This window comes from Gymnoscopelus braueri, assembly GCF_963280865.1.
Source record: "Gymnoscopelus braueri genome assembly, chromosome: 19".
Taxonomy (NCBI): domain Eukaryota; kingdom Metazoa; phylum Chordata; class Actinopteri; order Myctophiformes; family Myctophidae; genus Gymnoscopelus; species Gymnoscopelus braueri.
This window is the reverse complement of record NC_137621.1, coordinates 40,623,802-40,643,037: the sequence shown is the minus strand read 5'-3', so window position 1 is coordinate 40,643,037 and position 19,236 is coordinate 40,623,802. Positions and strand designations below refer to the sequence as shown.

The window sequence follows — 19,236 nt, the reverse complement described above, 5'->3', positions numbered from 1 at the left end:
ATGTTTGCTTTAAAAATACATATATTCAAAGATTTGCACACATTTTCAATATTTTTCAAAAATACAAGCTCATAGCGCGGCACTCTGTGCCGTGCTATGAGCTTGTAGATCTGCTATTTTTGATTAGCCCAAAGTATAAAATAATGGTCATAGCTCAAATCTAAAATGATACAGATGCGTTCCCGGATTGAATGGGTTAAAACGTCTGCACATCCACCACCATCACTGCTTAGTGGTAAACTTTCTGCTCACACTGCTACGTCTGACGGCATGCAACGTTAAATGAATGTAGTCGGACCCCCATTTTTGTTCCACCTCCTTCAGGCTCACGGGAAGTAGAAGGCTCCCATCAAAATGTTTGTTCGTATTGTTTACAGTTTTATACTTCTACTTAAAAGTGGGTGAGGGGAGGGAAATTGAAGTCTGGAAACAGAAGGCTCCCATCGTTCTGAATATATAGAAGCTTATAGAACAGATCGTTCCGGTCCTTGATTATGATTGGCTATGGTCAAAACCATTGTTAAATACTCTAATCACATGACCGCATTACATCAGTATAATTGCGGCAAATAAGTCGTTTCAAAATGTCAAACTTTGCTGTGAATTTTGATATTCTGGTGGGCTACGGAAAGGATAGGGATGGAAGATAGAAAAGAAGGGAGGCAAATTGAGAGATAAATTGAAGAGCTGGAAAAGTCAAGAAACAAAGCAGGGACCATTAAACAGACTAAGTGGTTCGTTCTCGGTTTCCAGGCCTGGTATGCCAAGAAAGATCTGGCTATTGATTTTAAGACAATTACCATAATGGAGCTAAACCAGGCTCTCCATCAGTTTTACGCCAGATAAATGTTAATAAACTCAAGCATGCTTCCCACTTTGTCTGTGTGTTTGTGTGACTATGTGTTGCTTGGCAACCATTCGCTGCAGAACTATTGCTTGGAACCAGAACGATTATTTGTTATCAATACATTTTATAATTTTAGGTTGCTGTGGGTTTATATGATGAAACCTTGCTAGGTACATGTAGTAACTGTTTTATAAAACCAATGAACCACCCGAGGCCATGGCTTCCAGTTATTTTACACCAACTCCGCTTTGCATCGTACTGTATCTAACAACGCCCTTATAGCTGTAAACCATGATATCCTGGGGCTTGTTGTTTATTCTAACACTCTAGATGTGACGGTTCAAGACTTTGTTACATGCACTTACAATACATGGATTATACATGGATACTTGGCATTGTTGTTAGGGCTGGGCGATATATACAAAATCAATTATCACAATATTTTTGACCTGCCTATGCCTAATGCCTATATAATAACTTAAGTGGGTAAAAGGCATAGAGCATAATAGAGCAGCTAGAACTGTCAGTTAAGAACAGAAAATCACTAAACGGTAACGCAGCCTTTAAAAATAAGTAAAAGCCATCTCTCATGCCATATAATGATTTAACGATATCAATACCTACCGGTATATCGATATATTGCCCAGCCATAATTGTTGTGAAGCAGTTTTTATTAATAGGAGAAGTGTTTTGTTTTTCATCCGCCATTTTCATTAGGCAAAGTAGAATAATGCTTTGTTCTAACAATAAGTAAGTGGCCATCCACAACATCTCAACCTTAAGTTATTAATGAGCTGTTGCGTGTGTCCACATAAATACAGCTTTTAAACACAAATGTACAGCTTTTGGAAGGAAAAACAGGATAAGTAACAATAATACCTAATGACCTTTATCTAGGGAAGTGGTTCTCAAAGTGGGGTCAGGGGACCCCCAGGGGTCCTTGGGGGGGTTAATAAAGCGTCACAATTTTAACCCCTTTATCCATATTTTATACTTTGGCTATTCAAAAATAGCAGATATACAAGCTCACAGTGCGGCACCGAGTGCCGCACTGTGAGCTTGTAGATCTGCTATTTTTGAAAAATCCTGACAATTTGTGCACATCGTTGATTATACATTTTTAAAAGCAAACATTTGTAACTCAAATCTTTGCTTCTGGGGGTCCCGGGAACAAATAATTTTGAGATGGGGATCCGCGGCCAAGTAGATATCATTTTGGGGGTCCTTCACATGAAAAAGTTTGAGAACCACTGATCTAGGGGCAATATGCCTATGGCACTGCATCTAGACTGAAATAGCGTACGACATTACCTTTGAACAACCACTGCAGCTGACGCTGCTTGCAGTTGGGGGTGGTGGTGGTTGTGGCTGTCGGGGGATTGGAGCTAGAGACCTGATTAAATTTGGGGCAACAATTGGGGGTCTGATAGGGATAGGTGGCAGTCCTGCAGCTTGAATAAAAGTTCCTCTGCCTGGGATGAAAAAGGTTGTGGCCTGGGTTACCGGGACTGGAGCTGGCACTGGAATAGGAGAGATTATTAAAAACATTAGATGAGACACAGATTATGTTTTTTCTTTTGGATCTTGATTACATTGACATTTATTTCTCTACCATTACCTTTTGTAAAACCCCTGTGAAATTATTTGTAGAATGTCCAGATATATTGTACCAAAGGCCTGACGTCACACCCCGCTACCCCTGGGTCACGGAAGTTTTAGATTGCGTAATTTAAAAAATAAACAAATCAGCCCGGCAATTCTGTCAGGGTATAACGTCTCCGTTTGGAGAACATTTTTTTCTTTGGATAAATCTATGGGATTTTCTATAGAAAAAAATTACTCTGACATAGGGGGATAGCGGCCTCTAGCGGCAGTGATGTCAGACTTCGGTTCTCTACAGGAATTACCATTTAACACATTAGCTGATATTGTTATGCAACTGTTTAATAGATTTGTTATTTACTCAAGTATGTCACGCATCCCAACAAGTTTTACAAAAAATTACAAACAATTGAGATTGTAAATTGAAATGGGAGTTTTTATATATACACTGTCTTACACATACAGTATACAAAATGTATGGATAAACATTTGCGGTGACACAGGTAGTCAAACTTGCCTTCTTTCATTCAGAGTATTCCTAAATTCAGAGCATGCTGTAGCCACACAGATACATATTCATTTCACATGAATTCCAATCAAATGCATTTTGTACTACAAATTGTTACCATACTGTACCCCAAGCATCAAATTCACAACAGAAAAACCTTATGAACTCACTTGTTGGAGCAACAAATGAATTTGCTCCCCCCACAGAGTAGACAGAACTGATCTTCAACGACTCCTCCTAGAAAGAGGACAGGCACAAATTGTTAGATTCAGATTGGGAGAAAAGCAATCATATAAAGAGTCTAAACGGAGGCAGAATTGTGTTTTGAGTTTTTATGAAAACCTATGTGATATTTTCAAGGAAAGGGTATTCATGCTAGCAAGTGGCCATCTGAGGAAGAGAAAGCAGGTGATCAGGAGCAATGGGGCCGTCAGATTAGCACTGAACCTACATGGCAATGTGTATTGCTTTCCCCATTCATGAGTTGAAAACCAATGCGAACGGCAAATTAAATCAATCGTTTTGATGGACAACATTCAAATTACCTATACCCCTTCAGTGGAATAAAATAAAAAGAAAGGTTTTTGAGACCGTCCCCTGATGATATCGTCTCTGTCAGCGTTACTTTTCAGGATTCCCCCCACAAAAGATTGCAGATCTACAAGCTCAAAACATGTCACTTTGCGCCACGTTTCGAGCTTGTGGATCTACTACTTTTGAGCAACGCTTTAGTTTGACCAAGTAGGGCATTCATTTACGAAAAAAACATGGATATAAGAGGTTTCTGCCCGACAGCAGCGATATGTTAGTTCAATGTGTGTAAGCCTGCAGCCTAATGTGATTTTCACAAGCTCTTCTTACAGTTGTTTCTTGACAGCAGGCCAGGAGCGGAAAACAAAACACCCTTGAGGTGCGAGTAGTACCAGAGCGGGAGAAAAAGCAGACGCTCCGCTCACATGCTCTGGTTAGTCTCAAGTCTCCACGTGTGTGTGTGTGTGTGTGTGTGTGGGGCCTTCTCTGTACCTCTTGGTTGTCCAACTCCTCTTTGATCTGTTTGATGGAGCCCTGGGGCAGCAGAGCTGCGTCATAGCCCTCATCAATGGGCTCGTCTTTAACGTTGACCGGGGAAGCGGGGGGATTACGCTCCTCTGCTGGAGCAGGTTCTGGCCTCTGAAATAAACAATGAACATTAAATAAACCAAAAGAAATACAGCTGCAAGTCCACATGGGAAGCTATGAACTAATGTACCCGTCAATGGATCAAAGTCAACACTTATATATGTTAACACATTCAATCAGGGGACGCATCTCTGTCCTTTTAGATTTCTTTGGGCTATTCAAAAATAGCAGATATACAAGCTCATAGCACGGCACCGAGTGCCGTGCTATGAGCTTGTAGATCTGCTATTTTTGAAAAATCGTGAAAATATATCTTTAAACATATATATATATATATTTTTAAAGCGAACATTCGTAACTCAAATCTTTGCTTCTGGGGGTTGGGGGGGTCCCTGGAACACAAAAGTTTGCTTAAAAATATATATATATTAAAAGATTTGCACCAATTTTTTAAAGAAAACAGCAGATCTACAAGCTCATAGTGCGGCACTCTATGCCAGCTTGTATATCTGCTATTTTTTGAATAGCCCAAAGAAATCTAAAAATGACACAAATTCTTTCCCGGTCTAAATGGGTTAAGATACGCCTCTATTTTTGTATTTGTTGCGTTTGTGTCTATGGGGCCCCCTCGGAAATGAGACAATACATTTACAATAAATGAGCAACCTCATTTTACTCTGCGTAAGCATTGAGTTCTAGTCAACAAACAAGGTAAATAGTTACATAGAGTGCAGGGAGAACAATGCAGTGCCTCGAAGCAGCAGGTAAACAATGAACCTAGCATCTGTCTAAACAACATGCTATGTAAGTCACGTTCTTAACAGGTGTGGTAGAGAAAAAACTAATCTAAGCAACAAAACACGACAACAAGTAACCAAGATATTGTTTATCTGCTTAGTAGATTAGCATCAAGAAGGGACACAAGGAGAATGAATTGCTAAGTGGTGAGGTGGACTATGCAGTTTTAACTGCAATGACTCAGTAAAGGGGTAGTCCGTTCAATACATTATGACAAATGTTTCAATTTCAAAACTTTCTCTAACTAAAAATGCCACTGGTAATCTTAGTATCCCATTGACTGTAAACATTGTAGCATATTTATCCCATTTAGTCGTCTTGTGGTGTATATACATGGATGTATCCATCTTTTGGTGGATTTCAGCTCATAACATTTGACTATATTGACCACATATAAAAGTGTATCCAGAGTGAGCAGCTGGATTCTTGATCCCCAACTCCACCTGCTGGCTGTCTTCTGTCCCTGCGGATGGCTTCGGGAGAATCGGGACACCTCCATCTGATGAAGAGGAGAGAAGAAATGAATAGGGACCCAATTCAATTATTCATTTAAGTACTCATCAGTATGTCTCTGATGGCTGCCATAGCTGTTAGACCACTTAACAGTGAGCCAAGTGTCTTTTGCAGCTTTCCAACATTAGAAAGATTTACAGCATTAAAAAAAACATATACAATGCAATCAGAGGGTTCCATTGGATCCTGTATGTAATGTAACATGTGTGCAGACCAATTTGGCTGGCCTCTTCCAGCATAATCTAGGCTGAAACACATTAACCACATTAACCCGGGTGTTCCTGTTTTGGGCATTTTGTCATAGGCGTAATGGCGTAACATTTAAAGAAAAATAGATGTTTTTTTTCATTAAAAAAATAGTCTCACAATAACCAATACACAGATTGATACTAGTCTGAGAACATGAAGGTATCATGTCTCTTTAATGCAGTTAGCCTTTGTGTTTTCAGTTTTAAAAAAAAATGTTTTAAGTATACTTTGTTTTCTTAGCCGCATAACCTGAAATGGTACAAAGGCAAGTGGACCTGAAGGGGCATTTTTTTTAAGGGAACAAGTAATGGCATAACAAATTACAGCTGTTCTGCAACAATGGTCATTTAAGCCTTGAAAGTTATTGCAAACAATACAGGTGTCCCACCTTTTGCTGATTACTTACTTACAAACCCTTTGTATAAAAGCAGTGGTGGAACAGAGGGTGTTATTCCACCCTCTAAAGCACTATTTGGACAATAATGCACTGCAGGAAGTTGTAATGGCACGGGATGACACAAGATAAGACAGACAGACCATTATATTAACCCTTAAAAGTATAGGTCGGGCTGGGCACTTATGCTCTAATGTAGCCTGACTTTGCGGGTTGGAGTCCCGTTCCCGACGATCTTTGCGGCATGTCTCCCCCCATCTCTCGCTCCCCGTTTCCTGTCCATCTCCACTATAGAGCATCGCAGTTCCCGCCCCTTCCGGGTTCCACCGCAAAATACTCAATGCATTTTTCCCATTGACATTTCCAAAAATATTTATATCAATTAATTTAAGCCTAGAATCAAGCCAATAAAACATGACCATCATCATGACCATAAAACGTTTGATTCTGTGATTATTATTATTTTTAAACGGCAAAACAAAGGGTATTTATTAAATATAGTATATCATATAATTAAATATAAAATAAAAAAAAATCACAGAAAAAACGTTTTATGGTCATGATGATGGTCATGTTTTATTGGCTTGATTCTAGGCTTAAATTAATTGATATAAATATTTTTGGAAATGTCAATGGGAAAAATGCATTGAGTTTTTCCTTCCGGCACCAGGAAAAACCAGGAAGTGGGCGGGAACTGCGATGCTCTATAGACTATAAATGAAGGCAGAAAATCCCCCCCAAAAATATTAAAAAAATATTATAGGTCTTTCCTTTAGAGAAACTGCAAATAAAGCCAACGTGTCATTGAGTACAGTTTCCTACAACATCAAAAGGTGAAAACTCTTGACAGGAGGAGGACTGACAGACCCACGGCCGCAACAGAAAACCAGAAAACAAGTTTCTGTGAGAGTCAATAACTTGTGAGTTGGGAGGCAGACAACAGACTCAAGCACGGCTTAACACTTTGAGCAGTAGGTTTGACAGGTTCAGTGGCAGAAAGAAAGCAGTTGCCAATACCTTCAGGCTAACTACCTAAAAAGGAAATAACAAGACAGTAGACTTCAAAGACACGGAATGGCAAGCAGTCTCCAGACTTATACATACATACACATACAATCCATATGGTGTAAATTTGGCTTGAAATGCAGGCTAACCTTGGGAAGAGTGGGAAGTATTGGCAGAATCAGTGCCGTCTCCTTTCTCTTGGTCCTCCTCAGCTGGCACGGTGGCAAAGGGGTCATTTTCTGCTGGCGTTTCCCTGCCTTTCTCTGCATCCTCTGGGTCCATTGGCAGCGCAAAATGCCAATCTTCATCCTCTTCATCCTCTTCTTCCTCTACCACCCTAAGTGCGGGAGGTTTTCCCGCTGCTTCGTCACACCCCGGCTTTCCACTTCCTTCTCCCTCTCCTTCGGTTTCCATGGCAGTAGGGGAGTGTTGGTCAGAGGAAGGGGAGGCAAGTCGCTCGGTCTCCCCTTCGTCTTCATTCATCCTTTCCTCTCGTCCGCTGGTGTTACTATCCTCCTCCACTCTTTGAGTGCATTCCCCCGGTCTGGAGCCGTCCTCTCCCTCTTTGTTGGGCTTGTCCTCCACGCCACTGCTCCTGGAGGAGGTGGCAGAGAACGGTCCCAGGCCCATCACCTCGTCAAACAACCTGGACACGCGCTCCTCCTTGTGCTACAGGGAGGAGAAGGAAAATATGGAGTATTAATACCAAAATACCTTATTATACTTTGGATAGTGACAGTAATGGACTAATTGTACCTCAATACTTTGTACTATGCTTGTAATAATTCCAAAACATTACATGTTTCTTAAAGGTAGGGTAAGTGATTTGCGTTGGTTAAAATAATTGTTAAATAGCTCTATATTCTGATAGTACTCATTGCTATAGAGTGTTTGTTCAGTATTAGGAGTCTCCTTGTCTCTCCACCTCTTTATTAAACAGAACATGCATTTTCGTTTCAGTTTCAGTTTCATTTCCAATTTTATCCAACCAGGACAGAGAACTCAATCAGGATACAGATTAAACAAGTGAAATTGGAAGTGATGACACTAAGAAATTAGCATGCAAAATTGGAACTGGAACACTATACAAATTAAGCTTAAAAATGGGTACTTTCTCCTGATTGGCTGAGATTTTGACACCTACCGAAAAATGTATTTTCTGTTTATTAAAGAGCTGGAGAGACAGGGAGACATCTGTTACTGAAAAAACACTCTAGTCTATAGCAATGATTACTATCAGAATATAGTATTTTAACCTTTTAACAAAATACTTTTTGTTTTAACCAAAAAATATCACTTACCCTACCTTTAAACATGATGCCTGGCAAATGTATTAGAAGAACTCGGTACATTTTAGTTAGTTAAGAGGTTAAGTTTATATCTAAATATATTTATTTTACTCTGTGTGCGCTTTCTTCCTGTCTGGAGCTGTCCTCATCCTCCTTGGTGGGTGTCTTCTCTGCACCACTGCTCCTGGAGGAGGTGGCGGAGCCCCTGGAGGTGTCAGCTAACGGTCCCAGGCCCATCACCTCATCAAACGCCTTGTGCATGCGCTCCGTTACCTACGGGACCGATTTACAGGATTAAAAGAAAACCTATACTAAATACAGCAAATAGAGGGAGGTTTATAGACATGGACTAATAGCCTTTGTACCTCAATGCTTTGTACTATGCTTGTAATAATGCCAAAACATTACATATTTCTTGTTTTTCATACCAGTAACCTGTAAGCTGATTGAATGACATTCTGTATAGTAGTGTATATTTGTCGATCTTCTTAAATGTCATCATAATTTGAGTGCGTGGGGATCTCATTTTAAATAAGCCATTGTGCTTCTATGAGCGATCCAGTTTAGAGGACCTTGTATTGTGTATTGTACTTCCATGTACTGTTTCCATGTCTTTCTAAATAAAGTATTCAATCAATCAATCAATCAATCAATCAATCAACATGCATTGGTAAACATTACACCAAATGTATTAGAAGAACTGAGTGAATTTTGAAAGGCAAGTTATTTTAAATCTACTGTATTCATTTTACACTTTGTGTTCATACCCCCGGTCTGGAGCCGTCCTCTGCCTCTTTGTTGGGTGTGTCCTCCACGCCACTGCTCCTGGAGGAGGTGGCAGAGCCCCTGGAGGTGTCAGCAAACGGTCCCAGGCCCATCACCTCATCAAACGCCCTGGAGCTGTGCTGCTGGAGGAGGGGAGAAAAAAGGGTCGGTTTTAATAACAAAATACCTTATCTTACTTAAATAGTAACAGAAAAATGTTTTACTCTCCAGGCACTTATATACACTTAGGCATGGCAGCGATGTTGACGCACAATCCAGTGGCCTATGTATATGTCTAAGACAGATATGATCACCAGCAGTTATGGTAAAATGCCCTCATTTTCCAAGCCTGGAAACCAGACGAATATGCCATTGCAATGAAGAAATTGCCCTCTGCAAATTTGTTCTGGCACTGCTCAGTTGTGATTGGATTTCACTCCCTCCGAAGTAGTGAGGGACCAATCAGGGCCCAGTATGCAAATATGGAGCGGGTTTATCACCAAAGCATTTTTTTAATTCGCGCCTTGGAAATGCAGGTTCCACACAGAGATTCCAGACTAATACCTACGCAGTGATATTAGTCTGGCCGTGCCAGGCTATAATTTTGCATCATTACCATGTAATTACCAAAAAAGAACTACAGATATTGTTGTCTAGATATAGATTTTTTTTTTATAAGTCAAGTTTAATTTGTTCATTATCTGCTACTCTTCCTTTAACCCATTGAGACCTGAGGCCAATTCTATAAATACCCTCTAAATCAGTACTTCTCAATCTTTTTAGTTCCAAGAACCCCAAATTGATAAATATTTGGCAGTGGACCCCATCTCAAATATTTAGTGCCAGGGAACCCCAGAAGAGAAGATTTGTGTTAAAAAAAAATCGAAATTACTCCGAGCACTTTCAAGATTTTTCAAAAAATGTTGTATATCTGCTAATATAAAAAATAGCAGATATACAAGCGGCACAAAGTGATGCACTGTGAGCTTGTAGATCTGCTATTTTTTAATAGGCGACGCTAAAATAGAAAATGACACAGCTTTCCCTGTTTTAATGGGTTAAACACGATAAGAAAAGAAAGAAAGAAAGAAACCTGAAACAAAAGTAAGCTCACATTGTTACATGCTCCATTCACACATTACTATGGCCAGAAATCCGCACATTTGATTGATAAGTTAAAGCTGCAAGCTCAAATCAGACGACAGGATGTACATTTTAGTGTAGCTTAGTTAATTACAAAGTGTAGCTTTAATTTAGTTTAGATATTAAATATATTTATTTTAGACTTTGTGTTCATACCCCCTGTTTGGAGTCGTCCTCTCCTTCTTTGTCGGGTGTGTCCTCCCCACCACTGCTCCTGGAGGGAGAGCAGAACGGTCCCAGGCCCATCACCTCATCAAACACCCTGGACATGCGCACCTCGTGCTGCAGGTTGGGAGAACACAAATTTGACTTTTTCAGAGCCAAAAAATAATCGAAATTATTAAAACTTTTCCAAACAACCTTTTCACATATTTTCTAAGTAAAATAGCAGATGTACAAGTTCGCAGCGCGGCACAAAGTGGCACGCTGTGAGCTTGTACATATGCTATTTTTGAATAGCCAACGTGTAAATGGATAAAGTGGTTAAAATGATTATGATGCTATGTTAATAACTACTTTTGCTGGGGACCCCCTGGAATAAAAACTGACACGCTCCATTCACATTTCACACATCAAGTAGATTAGATCCTTAGACATTGTCTAAGGATATCAAAATAACAACAAACTATTATTATGAAAAAGAAGCATGCTCCCCTGTCGAGGATGAATCCTACTGATTTGACCGAGTGACCCCATGACCTTTCCTCTACCAGCTGATCCAGAATTTCTACATGTCTTCCCCCCTTCATCCAAGGAAACTAAATTTAAGTAAAGGTCGCCGACGTCATTTTCTCTATCCAGCAATTCCAGCTGGCAGATTCGTCGCACTGGGTGGCAAAATACATCCGGGACTTCAATGGAATACATTGGAGACAATGGGGGCCAGGTGGACCAGTTTATACATAATCACTATTTCTGAATGACTGAGACCTTCGTAAAAAACATTGTTTTCTGCTGTGTTACTTTTTGATGTGTGCACTGTATAATTTTATAGAGGTATTTAAAGAGCACATAGTATCGCAAGACTGTCCATCATTGCCAGTCTGACAACCAAATCTCGCGATACTACCGAGCCTGAAACGATATACGCGGCTGTTTAGATGCCTCAATACCTACTGTGCACATCGAAAAACCAGTGGTCACAAAATAGCCCTGTTATGTGCCTTCTTTTATATTCCTGAACCGATTATATGACAACGGTCGCAATGGTTCAGAAATAGTGTTTGTTCACAAGCTGTCCAGCCGGTTCTCATTGACTCCAATGTTATTTCACCGAACTTCCGGTGCAAGTTTGCCACCTGTGAGCGTCATGGCGCATACCTGGCGTCCAGCCTTTCCTTAAATTTAGTTTCCTTGCCTCCATCTAATTCAAAATAATGGTGATGGCCTACCCCCTTACCCCCTGGACACGATCCACCCCACAACTCTTAACACTCACTTCTACTTCCTGGCTGAAGCTTCTAACCTCGTGTCCCAGCCAGCCTTTCCACATTGAGAAGCCTGGTTTTCATTCCAAACTGACCTGTGTGATGCGGTCTAGGGCCACGCCTACTCTAGAATTCGTCTGTCGGATCATTATGTCCAAAACTGTTAATCTTCCGCATTAAAATTCAAAAATAGCAAAAGTAGCAGAGCTCTAAATGCTCAAAATGCAGCGCGAAGCTTATGGATCTGCTACTTTTTCCAAAATATGGAGATAAGGGGTTTCTGTCTGACAGCACCGTATTCTATAAAGTGGTTTCCGGTCGGTCCCCACATGATGCCTAATCAAGAAGTCTAGTCCTGCCAGTTGCACAATGAGTTTGAATAAAAGATGGATATACTAAACGATTACCAAATGAAACGATTTTACCAACTAAACAAAACATTTGCTGTGGAATGGCCACCCCTCCACCTCAGGCAGGAATGCAGATGCTCTCCATTTTCCACAATGTTCAAACATGCTATGTATGTAAAATAGATATAATACTGTTTGCTTGAGCGCCCAAACACTAAGCAGGGTATGATATTAGATAGCATGTTGTTGTTGTCGTTACTACGTTCTGATTACTTTTTAATACTTAATTGATTTCTTTGCACTGACTAGTTACTTGACCATTATCCCGTTTGTTGAAATTAACAAATATTTCCATTCTCTCATGTTTACATGCCATATGTAGCCAGGGGGACTTTTTTAAATTATTATTCTAGCATTACCCTCAGGTACAAATGTCAACTTTGCAGACAATATACTAACAATCTAATGGGTGGATTGCCATGTCATTTGCATTCCTGCACTCAACCCCAAACTTTGCACACAACATATAACCTAAGAGGCAGACCCTAATGACTTTGTTGACCCTTCAGTATCTTTGGTGCCTAAGTCTGAATGCACCCATTACAAATTCTTTACATTATTGCCACTAGCACAAATGTACTTAAGTTCATTCACATGTGTGCTTGGCATATTTACCATGGCATCTATGATGTCGCAGCTAATATATACACAATGCTGTAAACAAGATAGTTTCATTGCATAAATATGCTGTATATTGACTGTTTCATGCTGTCGGCAGTTTTTACAAATCAAATATGTATCACTGGCACCAAGCAGGTTAGACATTACAACAACATCTACCTGGGCTACTTCTTCTCCTTTGAGTTCACTCAACTGCAACCAAGCTAGGACGGTCCAATATTTAAGGGCACATTAAATACAGCAGTATTAGCAGAGTACTAAGCTACCTTTGCTGGACACTGGGCATAACTGAGTGAATATACACTTTCACCATTGACTGGATAGACATTACTCTCCCCGCCCTCAAGACAAAACTCCTGAATACACAGGACCACAATGGAAATAAGCTATTTGTGTTATCCTTTTAGCATCATTGTATAACTGTACCTCTGTAACTTTTGCAAACTGTTAAAAATGTATTCAACCAATCAAAAGCATGAGATAATCAGTGATCTAAAAGTATGATCTACAGTGACATGGTTCTGTCACACCAGGCAGGTACATAAGACACCAAAAGCGTGATGGTGAACAACAGATCCATACATCTTTACCCCACCATCTCTGCACACAAAAGACGTGATTCAAGAAGAATCAAGAAGTGATGGGCACAGCGGACCTTGGAACGTGCCCACCAGCAATGCCAAGAAATCCAGGTCATTTCGTTAAAAGGTTGATCAGTCAGCTAACACAGGGGTCTTCAACAGGGGGTCCGGGACCCCGGCCTGGGGGGTCCTCAGAGCTACTATAGGGGGTCCGCCAAATCTTTGTGCGATAGGATTTGTTTTTTTTTCTCTTACATTAACCACTTCAACCCCCTACCATCCATTTTCTGAGGAGAACTTAAGCCAAAAATGGCAGATCTCTTGTAGATCGGCTATTTTTGGGAAAGAGGTGTAGGGGAGAAAAAAGAGCAGATCAAGTAAAAAAAAAAAAAAAAAAAAAATGAAACACAATTTTATACAATATAGAGGGGGTCCCTGCTTCATCTCTCTCTCCGCTAGGGGGGCCTTGGCCTGAAAAACATTGAAGACCCCTGAGCTAACATGTCATGTCGTACTGTGTGGTCAGGGTGTTTACTGGTCAGCATTTGGGGTAAAAAAAATATGTCATTATTACCTCTGATCGCTTCTCCCGATGCCCCTCCGGATCCGCCATGTTTTAATGCTGCAAAAATGCCGCGCGCCCTGCACTCTCCGAGGAGGCTAAGCTAACGAGGCTAAGCACGACTGAATAACTACAAACCTACTCCTGCTACAAACCCCGAAGCCAGCTAGATCGAAGGGTGGTTCCCGAGTTGTTATGAATGCGAGGAGATGCATTTAGTTAGAAGAACACGTAAACACAGATCAATCACACTGTGTTGCGCTCTTCTCATCTGACTGGACTGGCAACACCAAACAAGACATTCACTTCCGGGATCAACTGTCACACATTGCTCCTCCTCTTCCGGGGTCAGCCCAACTAAAAGCCGAAAATAGCAGATCTACAAGCTCACATTCTGCTATTTTCGGCGCCACACCGTCGTAGACAGAGCATAAATTAAGCTTCACACCGTTTTGCAACCTTTTAATTTTAATACATTATTAAACGGTCTTAGAATATAACAAATGCAAGTTAAGAACAACAACATGACCTAAAAGATTCCTTGAAGTCTACTCACCCCTGAAAACAACTAAACACTAATGTTCCATCTATGATGGTTATCCCTCCTGCATCAGTACTCACCATTTTTTACTTAAAGGTAGGGTAAGTGGTATTTTTTGGTTAAAACAAAAAGTATTTTGTTAAAAGTTTAAAATACTATATTCTGATAGAAATCATTGCTATAGAGTGTTTTTTCAGTAACAGATGTCTCCCTGTCTCTCCAGCTCTTTAATAAACAGAAAATACATTTTTCGGTAGGTGTCAAAATCTCAGCCAATCAGGAGAAAGTACCAATTTTTAAGCTTAATTTATATAGTGTTCCAGTTCCAATTTTGTCTGCTCATTTCTTAGTGTCATCACTTCCAATTTCACTTGTTTAATCTGTATCCTGATTGAGTTCTAGCTGTCCTGGTTGGATAAAATTGGAAATGAAACTGAAACTGAAACGAAAATGCATTTTCTGTTTAATAAAGAGGTGGAGAGACAAGGAGACTCCTAATACTGAACAAACACTCTATAGCAATGAGTACTATCAGAATATAGAGCTATTTAATACTTATTTTAACCAACGCAAATCACTTACCCTACCTTTAAGTAAAAGTCAAAAATGCAGTGGAGTAGAAGTAAAAGTACAGAAATTGGAAATACTCCAGTAGGCCTAAAGTAAGAGTACCTCAAAATTGTACTTAAGTACAGTAGCCTACTTGAGTAAATGTACTTGGTTAATTTACACCACCGAGTACCGCCGGGGCACCTCCAGGTGTGTTGATGAAACCATGGTTACCGCAGCGCGACTTTCAAAAAACGCATCTCAGTCGCTTGCTGATGAACGCTGATTGGTTGCGCGGCGCGAGTCGCGACTTTTTAAAAGTCGTGTGACGTAGGCTACACACGGTCCGAAATAAAAAGCGCAACGCGCGCCGTTGAAGCTTCATTCTGAGATTCCTCACCGAGTTAAAGAGTCGATCCAACAGAGAGTTCACCTTCCTGCGATCATCACCAGCCAGCCAACCGTTAACCAACGAACTACCAGCAACTCCTACTGGAGCTACAACAACCAACCAGATCCACATCATCCAGTCTTGTTTCTCAACCCAGAGAAGAGTCCATCATCTCAGCAAACAGCCACCATGGGACACCATGGGACAGGTCCTGCGGAGCCTGTCGTGGTGAAGAAGTCCTCCTGTCGGCCCTTCAAGCAGCCGGTACAGCCCTGCATAGAGCCTGCCCAAACCAAGCAGTCCACACTAGCATCAGCGCTCAGCCAGGAGGCTGAGGTTGAAGCCTCTTCAACGTCCAAGGATGCTCCGCCTCAGAAGTCCTTCTCCACTCACCAGACAGCAGTAGACCGCCTGCACCACCACTCAGACGAGGGTTATGGCAGTTTGGACAGAGCCGACGGCACCTCACGTAGGAGTCGGAGTAGAGTGTCCTTTTCGCCAATTCCGCCTAACGTACGTTCAGCACCTATCCAGCAGAAGGATGTCCTCTCCCACGACAAAGGCACTACCAAGAACAGAGACTAATGTACCCCATCTCCAAGTGTTCTCAGTGTCAAAGCGTAAGAGCCAAATAGGCTACAGCACAGCTCTATCAAAGCCTCAGTACAGCGCGACACTTACAAAGCTGGCCAGTACAGCACAGTGTGTTGATGCTATAACCTCTACTACATATGAGTCCAAGAGCAGCAGCATTTCCCCATCATCTAGGTCAGAGGTCACGGGTACTTGTAAATACATGTAAATATTATACAAGTAAGACGCGCGAACGCTGGAAGCGAACGCAGCTCGAAAATATTGTGTATTTACGGACTTGTAATCCGTGTTATTTCACTGTGATGGGGAGAGAACAGTGTGTGTGTGTGTGTGTGTGTGTGTGTGTGTGTGTGTGTGTGTGTGTGTGTGTGTGTGTGTGTGTGTGTGTGTGTGTGTGTGTGTGTGTGTGGTGTTGCATTTAAATCAGAGCATTGTCTAAATTCCTGCACTCTGGCGCCCTCGACTACATAGGTAGTGCATGCACACAGACAGACACACAGACAGACAGACAGACACACAACCTGAGCAGGGTTACATAGTAAGCTCCACTTGGTCGGAGGCGCGGCGAACCAATTATCTTTCTTGACTTTGTTAAGCTGGCTCCAGACCAATCCAAATCGGCCCGACTTTGGGCCGATTTGGCTTCGGGAAGCGTCGGCCAGTCGGTTAGGGGTCCGTCGGGGGGTCCGTCGGGACCTTTTCGGCCGACCCAGAGCCGACCGAACATGTTCAGCTTTTTAGCCGACTGGCAGAGCAGTGGCAGTGACAACAAAGGGCTGTCGGTGTTGCCAGATTATGTGAGAGAAACAAGCGACCATGTCTATGAAAACCTACATTCACTGTTTCTCGTTGTTGCTCCCAGAGAGAGAGAGAGATTGATTGATTTGACCTACTTTCGCGCAGTTTTGGTGTGCAACACAACCCTCGTTTAAGTGAATTGCTTTCACCTGCTGCTGCTGTGTGGAGCGCAGTGGTGGAAAAAGTACTCAAATGTTTTACTTAAGTAAAAGTATCAATACTGCAATGTAGAAGTACTTGAGTAAAAGTACAAAAGTATTGGTATCAAAATGTACTTAAAGTACCAAAAGTAAAAGTACTCAAATGTTTGAAAATAGCAGATCTACAAGCTCACAACGCGTCGCTTCGCGACGTGTTGTGAGCTTGTAGATCGGCTATTTTCAAATAGCCTAGGTATAAAATAGAGCTAAAGTGGTTACTGTATGTTTTATAATGTAATAATTTATATCTGCAAAGTAACTAATAACTAAAGTTTTCAAATAATTGTAGTGGTGTAAAAGTAGAATATTTTCCTCAGAGATGTATGGAGTAGAAGTAAAAGTACTGAAAATTAGAAATACTCCAGTAAAGTAAAAAATCCTCAAAAGTGTACTTAAGTACAGTACTTGAGTAAATGTACTTAGTTACTTTACATCACTGGCGGAGTGTGCGCTACAGGGCATATCTCCGCCAAGCCAGGGTGACCTACCCAGGCTCATGAAATTCATATGCAGGCATAGTAGCCAATTAGAATGAAATCTGCAAAAACGGACTCATATACTGATACAGAACCATATATTGGCTATATATTATGGCTGTCGGGTGGAAATCTTGTATGTTCCTTTTTTATTATTATTTAAAAACAATAAAAAATCGTGAAAAAAAAAAAAGCTGTAATTATTAATAATTAAGAAATACTATATTTTAAAGAGTGAAAAATCAACTAAAGTCATTATTAGTGCAAGTTCATTAACATTTCATTTGAATGAAAATTAATTGTGGGTAAAATACATTATGTGAATCTAATGTGATTAATGTGACCCCTACTTCAGTCAGTGAAGTCCAGGGCTGAATGTGACAACACGTTGTGAGCTTGTAGATCTGCTATTTTCAAATAGCTTATAGGTATAAAATAGGGCAAAAGAGGTTAATGTATGTTTCATAATGATTTATATCTGCAAAGTAACTAGTAACTAAACATTTCAAATAATTGTTGTGGAGTACAAGTATAGACAATTGGAAATACTCCAGTAAAGTAAAAGTACCTCAAAATTATACTTAAGTACAGTACTTGAGTAAATGTACTAGTTACTTTACACCACTGCACGTCAGTGAAGAAAAAACGCTGGGAACATCCCTAAGTGGCTTTGCAGGGAAACAAGCCCAAAGTCGCTTATAATAAGCAGACCTGGCAACGCTGGCACGCTAAAAGTCAAATTAGCACATGAATGGCCAGTCGGCTGACAGACTTAAATGGTAACTTTTGCCAACCGAATACCAGTCTGTTGCAGTCTGGAGTAGTCTGCAATAGTCTGGACGAGTCTGTTTGGTGCGGAGTTGCCTTTACAGCAATCATTTTGGTTATGGTTTGGTTGTGTTTTCAGTCCAATTTTCAAGTTTTATTCAATGCAATTAATTTCTGTAAATAATCTCAATAAATCAAGAGTTCTAAATATAAAACTACTTTTTTGCAGTGTTCTTTTTCTGTGTGTTGTTTTCTGACATGCTGTCATTGGGTTATTTGTGGAAATAATGGTATTTAATTTCAAATTTCCAGTTTGATAAATTATTTTAAAATGTGATTAACGCCACACATTGGACATTGCTTTTAAGCATTGAGGATTTACAGTGTAATTGGGGTCATAGAGATAAAGAAAATGTTCTCAACTGGCCTAATATGTGGCCTAATATGCATATCAAAGGGATAATTACATGAAACGAAAGGGGTTTAGAATCACTGAACTGTATGAACTGTCGCTGCTAACGTTTAACCTCAAGGCCAAGGGTCCCTATTATAGTTGTTATTATTGCCGTTATTATTACATTTATTTTACTAGTTTGTATCCCTGTGAATGCTGCATTTGAAAGTAGGTGGGTCGAAAGATTGAGATTACGGTAATCATAAATGCGCAGCAGTGACTCGAACGGGGTCAAACAACCAGGCCAGCAGCAACGCAACTGTGCTCCGCCGTACGACGGTGTCGCGCGCTCGGAATTAGCCGATCTACAAGCTCACATCCTGTCGCTTCAGCGACGCGCTGTGAGCTTGTAGATCGGGCATTTCCGGGCAAGCGACACCGTCGTACGGCGACCTATACGATTCACAGGCACCAGGAATAGTGTTGCCATGTCCACTTTTATAAGCGACTTTGGGCTTATTTGTCTTTGAAGTTGCTTGTAAATATCGGTAGTTTTTTTGGGGGGGCTTGTTTCTAGTGTTGTTTACACCAGTGGTTCGTTGGTTCTTAAACATTTTCAAGTCAAGGACCCCCAAATTAAATTAATTTATGTATTTGTCTGCGGACCACCATCTGAAAATAGTTTATGCCAA

The 19,236-nt window shown here is 40.7% G+C and overlaps 1 protein-coding gene across 7 annotated transcripts in view; it reads right to left on the bottom strand.

Annotated features, from left to right (window-relative positions):
• LOC308075208 (zinc finger MYM-type protein 4-like) overlaps positions 1 to 14,127 on the bottom strand; it is a 60,915-nt gene extending 46,788 nt beyond the window's left edge. For 4 of the 7 annotated variants that reach the window (XM_080414896.1, XM_080414897.1, XM_080414900.1 and 1 more), the window contains exons 1-9: positions 13,846 to 14,127; positions 10,389 to 10,541; positions 9,092 to 9,232; positions 8,436 to 8,597; positions 7,185 to 7,704; positions 5,314 to 5,373; positions 3,981 to 4,129; positions 3,128 to 3,194; positions 2,159 to 2,367 (exon numbers count right to left, since the gene is read on the bottom strand). In XM_080414896.1, coding sequence (XP_080271022.1) covers positions 2,159 to 2,367; positions 3,128 to 3,194; positions 3,981 to 4,129; positions 5,314 to 5,373; positions 7,185 to 7,704; positions 8,436 to 8,597; positions 9,092 to 9,232; positions 10,389 to 10,541; positions 13,846 to 13,884 — 1,500 coding nt within the window. In that variant the 5' untranslated portion in view covers positions 13,885 to 14,127. The remainder of the gene's footprint in view (positions 1 to 2,158; positions 2,368 to 3,127; positions 3,195 to 3,980; positions 4,130 to 5,313; positions 5,374 to 7,184; positions 7,705 to 8,435; positions 8,598 to 9,091; positions 9,233 to 10,388; positions 10,542 to 13,845) is intronic. The other 3 variants (XM_080414899.1, XM_080414898.1, XM_080414901.1) reach the window with 3 other exon arrangements.
• Between the last annotated feature and the right edge of the window lie 5,109 nt (positions 14,128 to 19,236).